Source organism: Pteronotus mesoamericanus, unplaced genomic scaffold (genome assembly GCF_021234165.1).
Source record: "Pteronotus mesoamericanus isolate MK-2021 breed Mesoamerican mustached bat unplaced genomic scaffold, CSHL_Meso_final contig_25, whole genome shotgun sequence".
Taxonomy (NCBI): Eukaryota; Metazoa; Chordata; class Mammalia; order Chiroptera; family Mormoopidae; genus Pteronotus; species Pteronotus mesoamericanus.
Genome location: NW_026555105.1, coordinates 25222501 through 25246286, shown reverse-complemented (window position 1 = coordinate 25246286; position 23786 = coordinate 25222501). Strand labels below are relative to the sequence as shown.

Sequence of the window (23786 nt, the reverse complement as noted above, 5' to 3'; positions counted from 1 at the left end):
GCATGCCGGGTGCCTGAGGGCCGCGGCGCGCGGAGAACCTTTGCAAATGTGGGCTGTCTGGCCGCTACCACTTCTCCCCTCAGGAACTTTTTTTAAAGAAATGAGCAAAAGAGAACCTCAGGGTCTAGCTGGAGGTCAAAACATTTCTCTGCATTAAACAGTGCCTTCATGATTGGTGTATGTGTGTGGGATATGTCTTACTATACTCTTCCTCACTTTTATACAATCTTAGGGAAAAAATGATTTTATAAAATTATAATGGGGGTCATATTTCTAGATTTTAATTTTCTACATTAGCATTGATGTTAGATTTCTGTGGCTATCCTAACAATTACCACAAACTAGGTGACTTAAAACAACAGTTTATTCTCTTAGAGTTCAGAGATCCACAATCAAGGGAACAGCAGGGTTGGTTCCTTCTGGAGGCTCGAGGGAACTGTTCCATGCCCCTCTCCTAGTTTCTGGTGGTTGCCAGCGATCCTTGGTGTCCCTTGGCTTGAAAATCTATCACTCCAATCTGTATGCCTTTGTCTCATAACATTGTGTGTGTGTAGCCAAATGTCCCTCTTTTCTATTATTTTCCCCCTGCTTTCTTGAGATATGTGATATAAAACACCAAGTTTGAGATAATATGACTTGATATATGTACATATTGGGAAATGATTATAATAAGGTTAGTGAACACATCCATCACCTGTCCTAAGATCTACTCTCTTAGCAACTTTCAATTATACAATATAGTAAACTAGAGTCATCATGCTGTCTTCTGGGGATCATTAGATTCCCAGAACTTATTCATCTTATAACTGGGTTTGTATACTTTGACCAGCTTCACCCATCCCACCCTCAGCCCGGGAACCACCACCATGTTTCTATGAAGGTTTTTTTTTTAGATTCCACATACAAGTGAGGTCATACAAAATTTGTCTCAGACTTACTTCACTTAGTGTAATGCCCTTGTCAAGGTCCATGTTGTTGCAAAGAGGATTTCCTTTTTATGGTTGAGTAATACTCCATTGTATAGACATACACATGTTTTCTTTATCCACTCATTCACTGACAAACTTTGGTTGTTGCCTTTTGTAAATATTCAAGTTTGGGCTGAATAGCTGAGCTGTACTATATATTTCTAGCTGTTTCGTTTTGAAAAAAAGCTCCCCCAAATGCTTAAGTGTATCACTAGGTTCATCCCATATGTAACCAAGAGAATTGGACTGATTTAAAAGATATCTACCAGTTCCTAATTAAACATTTTTTAAAAAATGGCATAGCAAAATCCAAAAATGTCACTAATATGCACAAAGTCTACAATTGAGATCGAGTCCGTTCTATGGAGGCACCCAAATGAATTTCTGCCATGCATTGAGTCTGTATGCCTGAATATACACTCAGACATGCCTAATACAACTCCAATGTTTTGTAAACTCACAGAATTTATGTTTTATAACAGCTCAGTATCAAAAAACTTTAGGAGACTTGGATTATTTTTCTAAGGGTTGAGGTGGCCAAAGGTAAGACCTTAATTCTAAAGAGACTATGAGTACAACCCTTAAGTCACTCCAAATTGCATCAACACTAAGCTGTAAATAAGCAAAGTGAAATGCAAAATACTAGTCTTTCCCAAAACTACTTTATTTCAAGTTCTCTCTTTTTGGAAAACCATTTTTGTGCGCTCACACTTCGCTAGTGCTGAGACATGCTCACTGTGCCTGTTGGGTGTTCCAGGCTTCTACCTTCAGCCTCACTGCCCCCCAGGCAAAGACTATATAGGAGATTCCGGAAGGAAAGAACCAGCCACATGCCACCTTTCTTTTCCCTCTCACTGCCCTCCATTTGATTCAGTGGCAGTGTCCCTGCCTGTGGTCTTCAATGTGTTCCAAGCCAAGCGTGGCAGAGCAGCCAGTTCGGGAACAAGGAAGCCACGACCAACAGGCAACAGAGGGGCACACAGATCCAAGGATGCCACCAAGAGGCATGACTTTTTCTTATAACTTTGCATTTTAAACTCAGGTAAACAAGTTGTTTAGATCATCACATTACCTAAATAATTTCACATTATACTTGGGTTAGAACCTGGGACAACAGGTAGCAATTGACCTCCACTGATAAGAGGGACACCAGCACCAGCCCTTTCTTCCTCTTCCTTCTCCTGGTATCTCCCATTCTCCTAAACATCCTGGTAGTGAGAATAAAGGCTTTTAAATCAGACGGTCCCAAACCAATTATTTTTACAATGTAAATGCAAGTGATGTATTTGAACAAACTTTATGAATCAGAAAACTTATACAACAGATGATTATAATATTATATAAACAACCCAAGATGAAGATATATTTTTTCCAGCTTTTTTATTCTTTTAACATCTTAACAAAAAAATTTTCCCCAGAGTTTAAAAAACTTGAAAAAATACAGTTTTGTATTATTTACATAACATGAGTATAGGTTCCAATAGCATACAAACACTGCCATGTTAGAAATACAGTGGGAAGGCATGATATAGTTCACTGCCTCTCGGATGGCGTAGGCTCATGGATATGTCTTCATATTCCAACTACCTCCGTTACTTGTTATCCTGATACATAAACTATTAGGCACCTGAGAGGTTGGAAGACTACTGAACATGAACTTCAACACCCTGTATTTTGATCTTTATAATCTCTTTATAAGATTACTCCATCCACAACTAAGCTACTTTTATTGTCATTATCCTAAATGATCAAATATTAACCACATGAACTGTTAATATGTACACCAATCCAAATAAACATAAAATGTGTAGCCAAGTTGTGTAGCCTATATATTTAAACCCAGGAAATTCCCTAGTGCTTTGTAAGCAATCTAAATTCTATTAAAGAGAAGTTTCCATGCTTTGGAATATATTTTTACAAAACATTTAAAAAATGACTGACAATAATTGGAATTAATTGGTTCCTTGTAAGTTAATCAAGAAACTTATGATAAAAAATTCTAAATGATAGTTTTATTTGTATTTAAAAATACATTGAAAATTCTGCATATGTCCATGATCAAGCTTATTTTCAATGCCATTACTTAAATACTGATGACATGGTTTGTTCTGACAAGTCCTTTTTCAAGCTGAAAACCAAAATAGGGAAACTCCTGTAGATTTCTACTGGCCCTGACGCCGATGATGTATATTGCTTCCTTGCTAACAATGATGGATGACCTTCAACTGCCTTTTATCACCTGAACAGTTTTCCGACCATAATGATAGTAACTGTAAGCTGACGCAGCTGTGGTGAAAGCTGTGACACACCTTTAATAGAAAGAAAATTTAGTTGTCAGGTCAAAAAATCAGTAACTGTGAGAATCATAAAAAACACATTTAAAGGGGTTATTTAAAAGGTAAAAAAGCCCTGGCTGGTGTGGCTCTCTGGATTGAGTGCTGGACTGCAAACAAAAGGGTTGCCAGTTCGATTCCCAGTCAGGGCACATGCCTGGATTGTGGGCTACGTCCCCAGTAGAGGGTGTGCAAGAGGCAACCACACATTGATGTTTCTGTCCCTCTCTTTCTCCCTCCCTTCCCCTCTCTAAAAATAAATAAATAAAATCTTTTAAAAAAGTAAAAAAGGCTGTGTGGTATAAATTTCTTTTAACTACAAGAATTTAAACACACTACTTTTAAGACTTATTTGAATTAGTAATGCCACACAATCTAGTTCCTGAGCCCAAGAAAATAATACTAACAACTGTCATTTTTACCCAGACATTACCTCTCAGTGTCTTATATTCTCATTTTATTTTCACAACCACCTCATCTTCTACAGGAGGAAAGAGCCCCAGGGAAGTTGCTCAGGGTCACAGAACAACATCAGAGACTGGCTTGGCTTCAACTCGAGCCATATGCCCTTTATACTGTTCCATGCCGCTTAGAATATTAGACTATATTTCCTAAATATGAGTCACTTAAAATAGATTTCAGCTTTCTTTTCTGATTTTTTCCTTAAGTGAACTGTCAGATTAACCAGACTCTCTCTTTGAAATTAGATCAGTGGTGCTCACGGCTTGCTGAATGCTCGCAGCTGACAGGCTACCTTTTAGTGCACCGTGCACTTCTGCACCCACCAGGTGAGGTGTAGGACCATCAAGGCTCTATTTTTATTCAATCCCAAAGCTGTTCGTGCCAGTTTAATATTCTAAATTCACACATAAACCAATGAAACATACACGTAGGGAAAGTTGCTATTTCTGAGAACTAAGTTGGATGCTCTAGAAAGACGATAAAAAAGGCAAGTTGCTAAAAAATACTGTCAAAGCAAGTACACATTGTGATTGTTAAAATACTACAGAAAATGTTACAAAACCTAGGAAGTTTCTATATTCAGATTGCTTTGTAAATGTCTTAAAGTCTTAACATCACTTTAAAATGAGCAGAATATGAAAATCAGAGAGGCTATATGGATGTAGTTCATTCAAGCCCCCAAAAACTCCCCTTGATGGACCTATATTCAAAGAAAAGGCATTGGCCCAGGTTGGGTGGTTCAGCTGGTTTGAGCACCGTCCCATACACATAAAGGGTGCTGGTTTGATCCCCAGTCAGGGCATGTACGGGAGGCAATTGATAGAGGTTTCTCACATCGATGTTTCTCTGTCTCTACCCTTTCCTCCCTCCTTTCCTCTATCTCTCCCTGCCTTCCGTTCTCCCCCCCGCCCCAAAAAAAATCAATAAACATATCCTCAGGTGAGGATTAAAAAAATTTTTTTTTAAAGAAAAGGCATTGGTCCTATTAAGAAGATATAGGATAAAGCAGAATAAATGTACACACGTTTTAGAAAATGTTTAGTACGTGTATAATTTTTAAAGCTTCTTTAGCTTAACTGACTTTCATTAACCAACTACTTTCTGGTTCAGACTACATCAAGCAAAAGGTTTTAATTATAGGCTAAAAGTATGCTAATGCAGTGCTTCAATGATCAGTGTGACACTTTTGGACTGAAAGTCTGAATTTGACACATTTTCAAAGCTATAAATAAATAAGCACGATAAAATAAAATTCAAACTTCTTTCTCCAACTTTCTCTACTACTTTCCCAAAGCTGAGTGCACTTACCCTTGCCAACTCTCTACACCTCTGACTTTGCTCAGGATCCTTCACCTACATGGCTTCCCCTCAGTCTTTCCCTTACAAAATCCGCCTAGACCTCATGGTTCAAATGTCACTTCCCCCTTGAAACTGTCCCTCTTCTTCCTACCTAGAAATGTCTTTCCTTCCTCCAAAACCCCAACATGTTATCTGTACCTCTCATCCCTTTTAACTTGCATGAAAGCTCCTATAATAGAACTTCTCCATCCCGTAAGGATGGTATCAATCATAAAATACAGCCTATAACTTTACGCAGCTGGTGCCCAATAAACACTGTGAGAACAAAGTAAGTCTAGGACTGCCACAATAAGCCATTTTGTTGACATTCTCACAGTAAATTCTAAATTTAGCTTACCACAGTATCTGAAGATAAATGCTGTCAGCATAATTGAAAACCGGAGCTGCCAAAGAAGCTGCCACCAAGATTAACTGGACTGCTGTGTTTACCTTAAAAAAAAAAAAAAAAAAAGTCATAAATGAACAGTGTCAACCAGATCCTGTTTCAAGCTCACAAGAGAGCATAACACAACATACCCTCATCATGTTTGATGTTCCAATACTGCTGCCAAAGCAGCTGGCATTCACACAAAAGGGTGAACTTCACTAACTGGTCCACCTGTCTGCACAGCTGTTCTTTACAGTGACGAGAAGGGCAACTGTCAGAAACTACCACTATCATGAATTTCCATAGCAATTTAGAATGTTGCAAAGTTCTTTGCCCCATTCTTTTTCAACTCATTACAACATCCCTGTGAATATGGAAATAATTTCACAGATGAAAAGTAATGAAATTAGTTAAGTGACATGTCTGTAGTCATAGCAAGTTACAGATCCAAATCTAGAACCCAGATTTCTTGGCACTTCATTCTACACTATCACTTGCCTACTTGTCAAACACTGAAATGCATTCATTTCCATGCGAGACGTTGTTCAGAGGAAATGAGATTTCCCCACCCTAAAAGACAGCATGGAGGACAAAGGAAGAAAACAACCAAAAAGACACTGTAGACTCCCTCTACTTATCCTTGAGACATGTTCTGGGGAAGAGGGGATAAAGTATGAATCTGTGGATGATGTGCCCAGAGAAGCATTTATATTCTATCATCCATTCTGCAGCCGAATTACAAGAATTCTACTTCATTTTAAAAACAAGAAAGAATTGCCTGGAGAACTTCTTGTAAGACCAAGGATTTGAGGTAATTTTCCCTCCATTTCTTTAAGCCACTTTCTATCTGTATCAAATTGCTATGATATAAATATAAGTCACCCCAATTTTTTTTTAAAAAAAGAAAAATGAACAAAACATATGTAGATAAAGGTCCACCCCAGGGAGTCCCTAGTTTAAAGTAATCACCCCTCTGTCTCAAAGATGACTGACATCCCTGACCTGTTAAACCTTCATTACAAAGGATGGAACACAAGAATGATTAGAACAAACTTATCAAGGTTAAAAGGAAAAAAGAGTGCCTTGAGAACTAGTAATAGTGTCCTCTCTGTGTGTAAGGATTGTCACACAGTTATCCTGAAGTGGGCTCAGGAAAACAGGATAGACAACTAAGAACAGCAGTTGTTTAATTAAACTCCGAATAAAACTTTTTCCCTATCCTTTTGCATGTCACAATCAATCTTGAAAAGGAAAGGACCTTATTATATGTTGTTTTCACCACAAGGAGGTGGGTAGTGCAATCATAATTTTCCCTAAATGATGACACTATTACCTCAAGTTAAATCCTTAGACCACCAACCAAAAACACAGTGCGTACACTAAAGATCCAAAAAGCTCTGAGGGCCTAACTGGTGTGGCCCAGTTGGTTGAGTGACATCCTGCCAAAGCAAGGGGTCACCAGTTTGATTCCTGGTCAGGGCACATGCCTGGGTTACAGGTTCAGTCCTGTTCGAGGCATGTGAGAGAGGCAACCAGTTGATGTTTCTCTCTCATATTGATATTTCTCTCCCTCTCTTTCTCCCTCCCTCCCCACCTCTAAAAACAAATAAATAAAATCTTAAAAAAAAAAAAAAGCAAAAAAATGCAAAAAGCTTTGAGGACAAAGAAAACTGGGTTAATGACCCTACTCTCTACCCACGACAGTCAATGCATTTAAATTTGTCTCATTTTCAGCTGCTCCAGACTGAGATTTGTATTCATTGTTACAAGCTTAAAAGGATGCTGTTTGTCTCTTACCTTGCTAATGAAGGTTGGTTTTAACCTCGCAGTGGCATAGCAAGGATTGAAATACTTAGAAAGTGTTCGCTGGCAGAGAACAAAAAAAAAAATTTACTCAGTTTAGCATTCAATATAAAACAAACATTCTATTATATGTAGGTAGCAGTTACTGAGTGCCTGTCACATGTCCTCATGCCCATGCTAGGTCAGCCCTGTATCTGCACCTTCTATTTCCCTAAATGAGCATCATCTACATTCTTTATAAATGACACATTTTTAAACCTGAAATAGGTTTTAAAAATTCAGATTTGTCAATTCCTGTAAAATTCTAACACAATAACTATCATAAAGCCTGCCTCATACCTCTTTCTATTAAACTCAATAAATCTCCCTTATCCTTTTCTTTTATAGACTAAAAAACAACTGGATTGGGAGCCAAAAGATGAGGTCATTAAGGAATGCGTATGTGCTCAAATATTTGTAAAACCAATAAACAAATATGCAAATAAACCATTCCATGCTCATGCAACTGTGATTTTAAAAAATCAGTTCTAGACAATCCATAGTAGTGGCTTAATTAGACAGCAAAAAGGGCTTGGTTATGCAAAAACACTCCTCATAGAGTTTGGATGGGGCTAGCTGGTCTGAGTTTTATGTACTACCAAGTGAAAGAATTTGGACTTATAATAAAAACATGCCTATTTTAAATTGATTATTCATGTATTCACTGAACAATTTTAACAAGATGACAGTTAATGTATGCTTTAAAAAAATTTCTTGGTAAATAGATTTAAATAAAAAAAAACCTGCCATAAATTATCCCCATAAAGTGAAACTCAGTATACAATAACAGATTTTTTTGCCTTAAGTTCTAAATAATAATAGAATATTTTCTTTGAAAAAAACTCACCGGTGTTGGAAGAGTTCGATATCTGACATAAAAAACAGCAGCAATCAACATGACATCTCTTGAAATTATCATATAAGTAAGTGGAACTGAAAATCAAATATAACATAATTTTGATTGGGATTTTTTAAATTACTAAGGTATTACATATACAATAAAGCCTCATTCAGTCTTACCATAAACTGGTGTTTCTCATAAGTAAAAATTTTCATTTTTAATAAATACCTATTGAAGGTTTAGGATCCTTAGAGTCAACCATTGATTTTTATATTCTTTAACCTGCACTCAAAACAAAGTGATAAGACTGTGGTTTTCAAAGTCTACACCTGCAGTTCAGAACACTGATCTTCTAGGCCTACTTTTGGTTTTTTTTTTCCTTGCATGTTTTCAGCTGCAGTTAGTTATCAGCATCAGCGATACCACTCTATCTCTTTTGTTATTTCTCAGCTTTGTGAGTTTGGGGAAAAAAGATCATCATGCTCATTATAATTATACAAAATTGGTAGTAAAGAGGCTGGAAAGGATGTCAAGACTCAAACCATCCTGGAGTCTTAGGGACCTCTGACTGCTTGCTTCTGCATTCTAGACAACTTCACCAACAGTAAAATTTGCTATACATACCACTTGTGGAGAAACAAAATATTTTCATTCTTGTCTGGCCAGTTCCTACCCTGGAAACTGCAATTTTTTTCCTCCTGCCACTTTTATTCAATGAATTCTATTTAAACATGAATTCAACTTGTCAATACTTTCTCATTATTCCTAAGATTCTACAGCATGGCCCCAAAGTCAGTGCCAGCAGGTGGATAGTTTAGATGGATACCCAAAGAACCCTTACTACTTCTTTGTTGAATGAGAATGGGAGGGCAGCGGACTTGTTTCATTTTACACACTTCTGTGCTGTAAGAAGTCTTAACCATGATGACATATCATCTTTATAGGAAAAAAATTATTTAAAAAAAAAGGGTGGGGAAAAATCCAAAGGCTAAAACTCAGTTCAAAATGTTTCAATTACTAAAATAAAAGGATCATGTACATCCCCCTTCCATAATACTTTCAAACAGCTCTTTTGTGAATTACTTTTGAGGTTATACTTACGGTCCTTTCTAGCCCTGACATTCTGTTGATTCTGGAACTTGAGAAAAACCTCACTAATTACCAATTTAAAAGTTAAATCTCAGCTGGTCATAGCTATAATGTACCATAAATGTTTACCCTTGGTTTGCTGGAGGACAAGACTATTCCAGAGAGAAAATGGTTGTCCACACAAGTCATGGCATTTGGGGCACACAGAAGACACAGCTATATGAACCAAGTAACAAAAACCAGCCTGCCATGATTTTTAGGGACACTTTTGTGCCTGTAAAGCGGACTTTTTTGTGGCAATCATTAGCTGGCAACACCTAACAGCAATCAGATTTTAAAATGCAGGATATTCATGCAAATTACTTATGGTAAGTCTCCATAACTTCAGAAGAAAATAAACATCTATTAATGTATTTCATCACCACAGAAAGAAAAGATTGTGACTTAATCCTAAATAAAAGGTTTCTGCAGAAGAAATGAAATGATTCAATACACTGCAAAGACTCAGGTTCCAGCTCTGTAAACTACCAAAATTACCATTTACTGAGCATTGTTTTAGGTATTTCAAACATGTCATTTAATCTATGTAACTATATAAAATAGGGATCATTATCTCCATTTTACAAATATGGAAATAAGCCTCAAGCACATTATATAACCTGGCCAAAGTCACCAGTCAGTTAGTACAGCCAGAAATGGATCCTAGGTCCTTGGAATTCACAGTCTATGCTTAGGGCAGCGCATTACGCACCAGCCCAGCAATGCGACTACCAATTAGCATCTCTGGACTCAATTTACCACTGGTAACAGTCTGGTGGAGGAAAAGGCCGTTAACAAAATCAAGGGTCCCCCAAGCTGACTGTCTACCATACAATCACCCTGGGGAGCTCCTAGAAAAGCAGAGACTCCCTGGGGTCCACATGCACAGCCAGCTGGGACCCTGCTGCACGAAGGTCTCTGCCAACTGACCGTACTGATGCAGGCTCTTACTTTGGTTCTTTAAGCAATTTTATCTAGTTTCCTGGCTTGAAAGTTTTCTAAGTGATCCTGCTTTCTCTCCTGGCCTTCCCTTCCCTTTTCTTCCAGAGCTAAAATAGCTTTCATTTTGCCTATCACAGTATAAAAGCATGTTAGTGTGCGTAAAAGAGTAAAATCTCTCAGGGAATTGCTCCAAGGTTTTCTTCCCTAACTGCTTCCTCTGTCTGAACTATAGTTAAGTGTCTGCAACAAGGAAGTGAGTGCATCAGGGACAGATTTTCTTAGTGTTAAAGGGAACTAATAAAATTAAGTTACTTGTACATATTAAAAGTGACCATTATCAACATCATAGGTTATTGCATTGAAAATAATAAATTTAACATCACATTATTCTAGAAATTGATTTAAACCAGCAATGAGAAGCTACTATAGTGTAACACCAAAAATAATACAATGACATGATATGGAATCACTACTTGGTAAATGTGGCAGAATACACATAAACAAGTAGAAATTACCTGGGATTCACATCCTACACTGTCATAAATGTAACATATCAAAAAATTTGTTTTTATCCTTCTCTCCTCTCCCAGAGAAAGAACAAGAAAGGCAGATTTATTTATTATCCTACCTGAGGAAGAAAGCAAATTTCTTACTGAAGAAGCAAGGAAGAAGTATAAAAAGGAGATACGAGACTGCATATATGCATCTCTTTCTCCAAAACCCATCTAAAATGACAGTAATGAACGGACATAAAAGTCACAAAGAGAATGGTTAGAGAAGACAAATTTCAAGTTTTAACTAAGTTTATTAGTAGTAACTACCTTATTAGAGTGGGAGGAGCTCAAACCTAAGTTATTCACAAACAGATGCTCACAAAAAGCAGGCACTTGGACCCGTCCTGGCGCCTGACCTGACACCATTCTGCCAGGTCTCTATATCAGAGCAGCTAAGAGTGGTTTTTACAATTTTAAATGGTTGGGAGGGAAAAATCCAAAAGAGTACTATTTCGTGATACATGAAAATTATATGAAATCTAATTTTTAGTGTCCATAAGCAAAGTTTTATTGAAACACTGCCACAGTCATTCGTTTACATATTTTCTATGCAGAGTTTAATGGCTGCAACGAAGACCCCGTATGTAGCCCACAAAGCCTCAAACACAACTTTCTGGACCTTTACAGAAAGTTTGCCAACTCTTGTTCTACATGTTATCTCTCAACACAGGGCTTACTGCGGGATATATAGTGGGACTAAGTGAAAACCAACATTCTGAAAACAGACTTGCGCCCCAAGCTTCCTCCCACAGCCTAGCTTCTAAACCACTGGAGGCAAGAACAGGTCCTCTCTACAGAATAGACGTACAGGTACTGAGAATTTAGGGCCATGCCTCATCCCTGCCTTTCACCCTGGAGAAAAACACACTACCTGACAAATTCCACCAATGCCCAGAGAGAGCTCAATTAACATTTTATGCCTCCCTCAAGTGTAAGTAGGTAGCCAAGGATGACCAGACATTACAGAAAGTCTCCATCACAAAAGAGAGACCAAAACAGGGGGGTAAAAAAAAGGGCATGTGAAAGGAATAGATACAATTTCGGGGAGGGGGGAGTCTCAATGAAAAGAAAAACCACCTTAAAAATAAAAATACATATAGACCTGTGTCACTTAAAGATAGATCCTTAAAAATGCAGTTAGATGATATCATTTTTGTACAAATGTCATTGAGTGTACTTACACAAACCTAGATGATACAGCCGACTATACACCTAAGCAATACGCTCCAAGGCTATAAACCTGTATAGCATGTTATCACACAAAGCAACCCAAGATTAAATCACGCACAAGAGACTGATGCAATCAAGAGACGCAGTAAGCACAACATGCTGTCAGGGTAACATGGAGTACTGTTTTACATCAATCTTTCCTTTAAAAAAAGAAAAAAATCCTCACCTGAGGATATGTTTTATTAATTTTGAGGGGGAGGGGTGGGGAGAGGAAAAAGGAGAAGAAGAGAGGAGAGAGGGGGAGAGGGAGAAAGAGAGGGAAAGAGAAAGAAACATCAATATAATAGAGAAACATCGATGGGTTGCCTCCCATATGCACCCAGACCAGGGAACGAACCTGCAACCTTTTGGTGCACAGGATGACATTCCAACCAACTGAGCCTCCACCCAACCAGGGCCAAACTTTTCTTTTTAATAAGTAGAAAGAGTATACTCTAAAATAACAATAAAAATATTAGAATAGTAAATACATAAACCAGTAACATAGTCATTTTTATCAAGCATTATGTACCGTACATAATTTTATATGCATAATTTTACAGGCAGCATGGTAGGTTTGTTTACACCAGCAACACCAAAAACACACGAGTCATGTACCGCTCTATGACATAACAATGGCTTCAGTATCACTAGGTGATACAAATTTTTGGCCATTATAATCTTATAGGACCACTATCATACAAGTGATTGACAAAAACATAGTTGTGTGAACCACGACTATATAAATAGATAGGATGCGTAAGTAAAAGACATCCTAAATGATACTATTTGTCTATGAAATTTTATTTAAAAAGGCATGTTTTTTTTTTAAAAAGGACATGGAACAAGAGCTCTTGGAAATTAAAATGTCAATGACACAATTACCAAAGACATAATATAATACAATTTTCAGAACTGGAATATGAGTTTTCAGACCAAAGGGAACTACTTAATTAATACCCAGCAAAATTAAAGACTCACACCAAATTCAAGTAGGATTTACAGCACACACCACTGTAAAATGTCAGGACTACAAGAATAATGAAAAAATCCTGGGACTGAACTTCCATTAATATATGACTAGATAATTGAAAATAATCCTCCTGCTAAGACAGGTAAAGAACGTTTAAAAAAAAGTCTTGAAAGCAAAAATCTTACAAGATGCTAAGAAAGTATCAGGCCAATGCCTGTTACAGAGTTAGAACTCAAACAAATAAGCCTAGACACTCAAAGCCACCGACCCGACTCCTAGGAGGCAAGCTACAAAGCTGAATGGAGCTTTTGGTAGCCCCTCGGGTCTGGGGGACTGTAGTGAGAGCCAGAGCCCTCAAGGCTGGGATCTGATAAATCATCTCCTGGCTCTGAACTGGAATCTGAAGGACTCTCTCACATGGTGGCAGAGGAGATGGTATTAAGGCCTTGCAACAATGTCTCAACATCTGATGATCTAGGGGGTCCCAGTTTCTTAGCATCCCTAGCAGAACTGAACAAATTACCTTCTTTGAAGAGTGATGTCAGCATCCTACACATAAAAATATTCCTTCAAATTATTTTTCAAATGTTAATACAATGTCTAAACAGTCAAAAATAACCCAAAACACAGGATACCATAAGTAAGAATCAATAGAAACAACAAATGGAAGAGACTCTCCCTTGAAAGATATGAGTTTAGAATTATAAGTCTATAAAGCAACTAAATTTATTATGTTCAAAGGGCTATAAAAACAAAGATTTCAGCTGAGAACTGAAAACCAGAAAAGATAATTAGTAAGTTTAAAGAATGAAATACAAGTTCTATAACTGAAAAGTACAATAAAAGAAATAAACTTGGCACAGCTGAAGAGAGAACCAGTGAACTGAAAGAGCAAGTGCATTAGTAAGCACCCAAAATGGAGCCCAGAAAGATAAAATGAGGGGATAAACAGAAAAGAGGCTAAGACACTTAAAAGACACTGTGAAAAGGTCTGAAACAGGTGCACTGCAGTCCCAAAAGAGAAAAATAGGCAATAGCATATCTGAAGAGTAAGGCTAAGAATTTTCCAGAACTGATTAACAATATCAATCCAGATTTAAAAGCCCACCAAATCCCAAGATAAATAAAAAAGAAACTCACACTCAAAAATATTACTGTGAAATTGTAGAAAACCAAAGACAAAGATGAAATCTCAAGATCAAAGTAAAAAAATTTCCCTCAAAAAGATATGGATTGACAGTGTTCTTATTATCAACAATCGAAATGAGAAAACAATGAAGTAGATTAAATGTGCTGAAAGAAAGTAACAACCCAAAATTGTACACTCAGTTTTAAAATATATTTCAGAAATATCCTTCAAGAATAAAAGCAAAATCAGACAGAAAAAGACAAATACTACATGGTACCACTTATATGTAGAAACTAAACTAAAAAAATGAACTCAGAGAATAACAGAGTGGTTGCCAGAGACTTGGAGGGTAGGAAAAATAGGAAAAGGGCAGAAATGGGGCAAACTTTCAGTTTTAAGATGAGTAAGGTCTAATAATGTACCACACAGCGATTATAATAAAAAATAAATAAAATAAACACTGCTAAGAGATTCACTTAAAATGGAGTCAGGAGGCTATTAAGGAAGTGGGGCCTACACACATCTTGTGCTTCAGTTTGGGAACTGCTAATAAATTGCTATAAACCTGTTGCTAAAGTCAGCTCAAGGCCAAACAGTAAACATCCTGGAATAACAACTGCCAAATGGACACATATAAATTTTACCTCCTTCCCTGTAGTTTTTTGCATATTGGAACTAACCAATCCCTGCTAAACTACCGAGGATCTTTCACTTACATAGAAGAATCACATTTTGTGGTTTTTGCCTTTATAAACCCCGCTTTTCTTTGCTGTCTCCAGGGTGCAGTTTGGATTGCTACTTGGATCTGTGTCTTTAAGATGCCAAATAAACTTTTAGTTTGTTTTGCAGTCTCAAATATTTACTGGTTAACAAGGACTATTGTTAATATCACTTTATTATTATATTGAAATTCGCTAAGAGAACATAAATTTTCTGACACAAAAAAAGGCAAAATAAAAATATTTTCAGAGAAACAAAGAAAATAATGTCCCACCAGTAGACCTGTATGAAAAGAATTTCTAAAGATGTACTTTAGACAAAAAAATGATTCCAGATGGAAAGTTTGAAATACATCCAATATAAACCAAAAAAGTATAAACATAAAGATAAATCTAAATGAACAATGATTTTATAAACAATAGTATCATGTGGATTTAAGAACTATATAAAATTAAAGTATGACAACAATAACCTACATCAAATTACAACTAAAATATAGAACAACCATCACTCAGAACCATCAGAAATTGAGTTGGGGCGTGGCAAGAAGCAACTGATGGATGTTTCTCTCCCTCTCTCCCTCCCCTCTCCTCTCTCTAAAAATAAATAAGTAAAATCTTTAAAAAAAAAAAAATAACGTCAACAGAATGCCCCTTAGTTCTTTTTCTTCCACAAATTATTTGTATTTATTAGAATGAGACTACTCCTGCTCCTTCATATATTAACCAATCATATACTAACACAATCCTGACTTTCAAAGAAGCACATAAATATAAACATTAGTCCAATTCATCTTTTAATTTGGTATGGGAATTTAAAAGCCTAAAAACAGAGAAGGAAAAAAATGTCCAGACTGAGGATTCTATAGTAGACTGAAACTTCCTCCTCTCAAATATCAATAATACATGCTATTTATTGAGGTAGCTAGCATGTAGTAGCTTCTTTGTTCTCAGATTCTATTTTGAAATCTTTGAAACAGTTTAACCTGAACTAAAGGAGAAAAACTAAGAAATACAAGTGAAGTAAAAAATGAACCACCAGAAAAGCACATGCAAAATGCAAGGCAAAAGATAAAATTTCATTAAGAAAAATATTCAGATAATGTAATGTATAAACTAATATGCATGATGTGAAATTGCATAATAGTGTCTAATTAATAATGTGAAATATTAGATATCTTCAGGGTTTCAGAGCTCTCATTTATTATGATTAAATTTTACTTAGGAAAACTTTAAATTGCTTTATATAGCAGTTACAAAACATTCTAGAATAATATGACTTGGCACTGTGAAATAATATTTGCTCAGTTTTAACTTTAAACAATTTTACTAAACGAATTCTACTAGTATAATAAGGACATAAATTGTGAAGTAAAATAGCTTTACAAGCAAAACAGTTCAATAGTTTAAAATTAAGAAAATAGTTTAAAGTTGAAAAACATATTTTTGGAACAAAAATCCTAGGCTCTGCAAACAGCTCAAATCCTAAGCTGACTTACATCACTCTTCCCTGTGCTATAAGGAAGTACACATGGCCCTGGCCCATGTGGCTCAATTGGCTGAAGCATCATCCAGAGAACCAAAAGGTTATGGGTTCAATTCCTGTTCAGGCCTCAACTGCAAGTTCGGTCCCATCTGGGACTGTACCAGAATCAACCAATAGTTTCTCTCCCCTTCTCTCCCTTTGTCCCTCCCTTTCCCTCTAACCATGTCCTCAGGTGAGGATTAACCAAAAAAAAAAAAAAAAAAAAAAAAAAGGTACACATGACAGCATTCTTACCTGGAATAAGATCTGCATAGGTCAAGCTAACATATAAGATACTGATAAGTATTTTATCAGCAAGTGGATCAAGAGCACTTCCCAAAGCTGATTTTTGATTGGCCCAGTTTCGAGCAATAAATCCATCCAACTGAAAATAGAAGTTTTTTTTTTAAAAAATAAATGTCATAATAGGTACAGCGTAGATATCTTGAAGAGAGACCAGAATAGCAACTACACTTTTATAAAATGTAAATAAAATCTCTTCTGTGTCTTACCCCAAAACCTTTTTATTCTTTCACTGATATACGTTTAGCTTTTAAATTACCAACTGGCCTGAAAATAATTTCATTCTTCTAAGGTATTTCTCTTTCTCAAAGCCTTCTGGTATATCTCAATGTTTTCACTGTGTCCCTTTGTGGGATAAACCCAGACACCAATTTAGAGGTGTAGAAATTCACGAACAGCTTACAGAAAGCATGACTGACACAGTGTGGACAAGAAGGCCCCCTCCTGAGCCGTAGGCTGAAGCTTTTTCTTGCAAGGACTTCCCTTTAACTTTGAGACTCACTCTTACCTACTTTTCTGTAATATCATCCAACTCCCTCAGTTTTAATTATTTTCAGTGTTTTTTGTTGTTTATTTAGTTAGTGCCACTGTTAATTTTACCTCTGGCTGCATTTGCATGACCTATATTTGAATGAAAAATTCAATCCTCTATGCCTGGCCTACTTAAAATTTTCAATATGAAAATTACTTATTCACTACTTTTGCAAACAAGTTATATTTTAAGCACAGGTCATATCTGGTTGCCAGTGGGCCAAATGGGGTCTGCGGGCTGGTTTTGTATGACCTGCCCAAAGCTTTTAAAAATATAAATTAGTTGCTAATATTTAAATATTCAAAGTCTTACCACAAAAATCCAGATCTCCAAGCCCACCCTGGGGCCACAAAATGAACTGAAATCAAGTATCACCTATCCCCATTAAACAAGGCAGATATTTTCTGGTTTTCCAGGTCTCTACCTGGCTTTCACTCTATTTAACTTTAAGCTTCGAAAATTTTCTAGCTCTATTTCCAAGGAAAAATATCCAATTAATTTAGATGTAATTTAACATGGAATATCTTACAGGATAAGTCCTCCATATCTTAAGTATTCCAATGAGTTAGAGGAAACAGCAGTAGCACAGGACAATGGTAAAGAACTTGCTTTTTACAACAGAACAAAACTGGTTCAAGTCCTGGCTCTCCCACTTACTGTGTGACCTTGGGCAAATTATTTGGCTTATTACTAAGCCTCAGTTTCCTCATCTGTAAAACAGAAACAGTATTACATACCTCAAAGGCTTGGTTGTCTTCAACAATCAACATTTAGTAAATCCTCCATAAAAGCAGTTACTAAATATTGTTACAACTGAGAGAATCTACTTAATTCTTAGGTAGACTAGGTGTAAAACTAGCTGACAGAAGTATTGGAGGTTGGGACCTTGGAATATTCAGCTTTCAGTTCAGTTTCTGACCTCAGGGAACCTAACCTCCCTTTTTTTCCATCATCACCCTCTCATCCTCACTGTTCCTCTACCCACATTAGATTCCAAGATCATCGATATCATCACAGCTCTGCAAACACCTATAACTCCCTATTCCACTCTCCCTTAATCCTGCTTAAACACAACTACCCATGTGCTCCAACCAGGCCTGCACCCGAGCAGCTGAACACTGATCAAGAAAAACACACAGCTTCACTGGCGTGGCTCAGCTGGTTGGAGCAACATCCCATAACTGAAAGGTTGTGGGTTTGATTCCTGGTCAGGGCACACACCTAAATTATGGGTTCTATCCCCAATCCAGGCATTATAACATAACCCCTGGTCCAGGTGCATACGGGAGGCAACCAATCCCTGCTTGGCTCTTGCATTGAAGTTTCTCTCTCTCCTGTCCTCTCTCTTTTCCCCTCTCTAAAAACAATGAGAAAATGTCCTCAGGTGAGGATAATAAAAACACATAAATGGGCTGATTGACCTCACTTCAAATTCATGACCACAAATATCCCTTGGGCTTTTAATATTCCCTGGCAACACTATACCTGCTAATCTTCTCTTTTCACAGTCTTCTCTCCCCTCAAACCAACTCCATCCCTTCCAAAACCTCTTACTCTAGCTCTTAACAATGCCTACATTTTCCATGAAAAATAGAAACAGATTGTCAGCACTCCCTCATATCCCAGCCTCCAAATCCACCAACTACAGGAATCCATTCATTCTCTCTGCCTTCCCGGATCCCTGATCCGAGTGTCATTCAGTAAACTGAAGGATCGCAGGTTTGCTTCCCAGTCAGGGCACATCCCTGGGTTGCAAGTTACGTCCCTGGTCAGGATGTGTACGGGAACTGATGTTTTTCTCGCCACCAACTGCTTCCTCTCTCTCTGGAATCAGTAAATATATCCTCAAGCGAGGATTAAAAAAAAAAAAAAAGAAAAAGAAAGAAAGAAAAGGCATAATTGTTCTTGGTATTTTCCATAAACCCTGCCCTACACTTAGGGTAGTAGTGTTGCTAATCACAGATAACATTAACCTCCATGTACCTGCCTGCTGAGAAGAAAAAAAGTTAACAACCTACCAGTCATATTTAACTTTTTCTCATCCCTCATATCCAATCCATCAACTATCAACTCTATCTTCAAAACAGATCTCAAACCCATTTACTTCTCTCCCATTTTACACCCCCAGTTCAAATTACCAATCTCCCCCTTCCCCAAGATTATTTTTGTAAGCCTCCTAACCAGCTCTCTGCTTCCACTCTCACCTTCTAGTAATTCATTTCCTTTATACAACTTAAATCAGGCCTTCTCGTTCCACTGCTTAAACCCTCCATGAGTCCAGCCATCTGCCCAGCAGTCATTCTGGAGGGATCAAAACCTCCATGGAATAAATGTGAACTATAATGCCAGTCAACTCAGGCTTCCACATACATTGTCTTATATATGTAAAATGTAAATGAGGCTCCTCCCTTTCAGTGAATACTGCAATCTCATGTGGCAGCTAAAGAAATCTACAACCCCCCAAAAAACAACGATCAAATCCAGTAGCTGAAAAAGATCTTGTCTGTTTCAAAAAAGAAAATTCCATTATTAGTATAAATGCCTTGGACAGACTTGGAGACCATATTAATAATGAGTAGAGGCCTTCAGGCTTCAGAGATAAAAGCAGGGACAAAAGAAAAGGATATTGTGAGACTGGGGAGAAGCTGTGACAAATAGGACCTAAAACAAAAACAGAGGTGGCAGCCATTTTGAAACTGTCTGATGCATATTTAGAAATGCCATATAACAATGCAAATACCCTCCTCTGTTTATCCTGCAAAATCTTCTGCGGATTCCATATTGCTCATCAGCTACTGGGCAGGTGGAATTTTGTGTCTATGCACCTCAAGGCAATAACTGATGTTACAAAGATGCTGTAAAACTTTTATTAATTAGAAATTAGTTTCTTTTTATTCTAAATATCGAGCAAAGCTTTTCAAACATAAACCAGTTTTTAGAAGCACCAAATCATTACTGCCTGTGTGGATGTTCACATGGATCTAGGCCAGCTTTGTACAAGAATACATTGTATTATTTCTACATGCCAACTTTGCCGGGGGTTTTAAATTTTTCTTCTACCTTTTCCCCACTTCCCTGAATTATGTTATGGTAGGACATGTAGTTTTAGAAGCCATTTCAGATCCTTTGTGAAACAAGGTGGGAGATAAAAACAAACTATATCATGTAGGATGATGGCTGATCAGTCTATGAAAGCCTATTTAACACAACGTAGTATTTTGTTATAAAATTATTTTTCAAGTTCTAATTGGAGATAGCCCAAATAAATCCTCCGTTCTGCACCTCAAGTGACACCGTGGTGTCCAGGAGCACTTCTCTCCTCTGTCCATCTGCTGGGGGACTAAAAGGAAGGATGTCTAACTCCCACCTAGGCAGGGTCTTCTGCTGATGGTCAGAAGGGTATGAAACAGGGATTACAGGCCAGATCTGCGGGGTGCTTGTGGCCTCCCACCAGCATAAACCGCAGCAGAGCTCTGGCCTCTACAAGCTCCCTGATCACAACAACTAGCCCACTGTTTCCCTGTCTACCAGTAAAAACCAACTATTGTTGAAGATCAGAATTATTTCTATTACAATAAATAAAAAATAGTCTCACAGCTTCTTTCCTTTATTTCTATCTCTAATGCAAGTACTTGGCTCTTTGGAAATTTTGAAGTGTTTTTCTATTATGAAGAAGTTAAAAACCATGAGTAAAAAGCTCCCTCTCCCATGCCTTCATACGACCTCTACTACTTTTCTTAGATCATATAAAAAAATAATAGTCCCACTTAGATGCTAAAGACAAGTCCTTATACAAAGTACCTGGTGAAATTCATCTTGAGGATTTCCTTCCAAGGAAAAGCAGACTAAAGGCTGTGCTATTTCCTTGTAGTAGAAACCCTGGGATGTGGAAGGGAAGCAAGTGACTTTATAACTTACCAAATCAGTTAGTCCAGCTAAAGCAAAAACTCCTAGTGCTATACTAAAATCTTCTTCAATAATCAAATAGCCCAAAACTGGGGCCAAGCCAATTCTTGTCATTGACAACATATTTGGGATTGTCCATGGGTTTTCATACTGAAAAACAAAGACAACAAAATTTAAGTTAAATTCATACTTTAAATAACAATATACATTAGAAAAATATACTTAAGGGTTAGAAACTACATACACTTTAAATTTAGTACTTTATATTTTTTAAATCCATTCTGCTTTTATAGACATAACTCTAAAACTGTCAAGAATGCCGACTGGTGTAGCTCAGAGGGTCGAGTGATCTCCCACAAACCAAAAGGTTGCTGGTTTGATTCCCATCCAGGCGCATGCCTGGGTTGCAGGGCAGGTCCCCAGTTGGGGGTGTGCAAGAGGCAACCTACTGATGTTTCTCTAGCACACGGAAGTCTATCCCCTCTTTCTTCCTCCTTTCCCCTCTCTCTAAAAATAAACAAAATCTTCAAAAAAAAAAACCTGTCAAGAATACAGAAGATGAAGATGTGTCATGTACCCAAAGGTAGACTAAAGAGTCTACTATTTTTGAGTAGGTTTACTTCCTCAAGAGAGAAGGAGCAAACATGTATCATCTACCATATAATCAAGCCTTTAATATATGACCTCACCATTAGAATTCAAAACACTGATTTTAAAAGTGAAACTTCAAAGAGATTTCAGTGGAGAAAGTGTTGGAAAAAAAGCCAAATTATCAACCTCTGGCATTCTGACTTAAAAATTTTTTATCTCAAATAACCTCCCTTGCTCCTCTACACATACCCATCAAAAGAATACTAAATGATACATAGTATCTGCTAATATGAAGGAAGAGGGGGACAAAATATTTAATTCAATGATCTCACTACTAAATTGGAGAACTGCTGGAAGAAAATTGAACTAAGAACAGGGATTGAGATCCTTGGAAATAAAGAGAAATTTGGAAAACTCAAAATAGCCACAGAAATGTTAAGATCCCCAATTAGAAACCCATGTGGGAGCTTCATGATTCCTTGAAACTTTATTTGGAGCCAAGCTGTTTTAAGTTGACACTAACAAAAGGGCTTCTTGGCAGCTGGTCTGAAAAACATTCCCTCCTTGGCAAACAATGTTTTATGAGAGGATATTTGAACTTTAAAAAGCCTCAGCCCAGCCAATCTAAGACACCCTGCAAAATGGGGTACAGAAATAATATCAAGAAAGTGTCTCTCCCTAAAGCCTGGATTTTTTTTTTCCCCCCACTAAGTCAAGGCTGCCAATTCTACCAAGGCTGCCAAGGGACTATCTCACACGGCTAACCCTCGTTAACCTCTTTCTTAATCAGTAACCAATTTGCCTGAACTTATCTTGGATTTTTTTTTAAGTAATTGTTTTCACTTCTAAAGACATCTTTTAAAATTCCATGAGCCATCCTAGTTTGTATTTTTAAAAGGAACCTGGCAAGGCATGTGCATCTCAGCTTGGCAAGAAATGGGGTCATTAGGATCACGTGTCTTAGAATACTGTTCTTGAAAGCTACAGAAAAACTTCAAATTCTCCAGGAAACAACCACCAAACAAGAAGCAATACAAATCTCTACCCAGGGCCCTTTTACTGAAAATAGACCACATTACCAGTAAATGGAAACATCCTTGGAATATATTCCAAATTCAAGTTCAAAGGTCAGAGTGTTTCAGAGAAAAAGAGTAAGTCTGTTGACCATACTGGGTACAAAATAGTTCAAACACCCAGCCAACGTTACAACTCGTTTTGGGCGGGGAGGGGGAAGGCAGGGATAGTTCACGATTGAGAAAAAGGAGTAACAAAGCAAAGGGTCGGAATAAAGGAGCCAAAGGTTAATCTCAGATATTCCTGGGGCAAAATTAAAGACAAAGTTGCCAACAGCCTGATCATTTCATTTGGTGAATTAATAAGCCAGGTTGAAGGCAGTGAAAGGGGTTCTTTTAAACTCCACATAAACTATATTTCAGTCAAAATAAAGTACCTCATTAATTTATAACCATTACATTTGTAAATTTCTAAATTAAAATCAAGAGATCTAATCTCAGATTACCCAACCAAATAACCTGTGGCATACTCGACCAACTACTGCCGTTCTGGGAAGGGCTTCAGCGAGCATAGGCAACCTCAGAGCATCCAGCGTTCAAACCCTGACATGCTTAGGTATCGGAGGAGCTGAGACCCCTGCCAGGATGTGACCACCTCAACCCATGCTGTACAACTGATGAAAGCAGTACTGGGGCCCACTGGAGACATAACAATTGAAGATGTAATAATTGCATGAGTCTTGCTAACATGACATCAAAAGCTCTCCAACATTCATGCTCTGCTGTCTTCTACTTGGACAGTGTTTCAACAGGTAGGGTAGACAAATATTTCCCTCCATTACCTTAAGGGAGTTTTAATCTTTTTTGTAATTTGAGGTCAACGTCTTCTGACTGCGACTTAAATTATTTAATCATCATTCATCTTGTAATATGTAAGGTTGCCAGAGATCAAATAATAGTGAACACCACCGGCACGAGCTAACAGAAAGGCCTGTATACCTTTCTGATGATTCCCACAGACTTTCCCATAATACAGGGGATTCCCTTCATTAAATTGAGACAAGTGAGGGCTATTTTTTACCAAAGCAAT

At 37.4% G+C, this 23786-nt stretch overlaps 1 protein-coding gene across 2 annotated transcripts in view; it reads right to left on the bottom strand.

Annotated features, from left to right (window-relative positions):
- Nucleotides 1-7: 7 nt before the first annotated feature.
- The window catches only part of CRLS1 (cardiolipin synthase 1), a 24527-nt gene continuing 748 nt past the window's right edge, over nt 8-23786 (bottom strand). Inside the window, exons 2-8 of one of the 2 annotated variants that reach the window (XR_008529154.1) lie at nt 21105-21242; nt 16607-16736; nt 8179-8264; nt 7287-7355; nt 5460-5551; nt 2041-3277; nt 8-86 (exon numbers count right to left, since the gene is read on the bottom strand). Coding sequence is in view for 1 of the 2 variants with exons in the window: in XM_054574024.1 (XP_054429999.1) it covers nt 3190-3277; nt 5460-5551; nt 7287-7355; nt 8179-8264; nt 16607-16736; nt 21105-21242 (603 nt within the window). In the remaining variant the exon portion in view is untranslated. Of the gene's footprint in view, nt 87-1634; nt 3278-5459; nt 5552-7286; nt 7356-8178; nt 8265-16606; nt 16737-21104; nt 21243-23786 lie in introns of those variants that run through there. The other variant, XM_054574024.1, reaches the window with a different exon arrangement.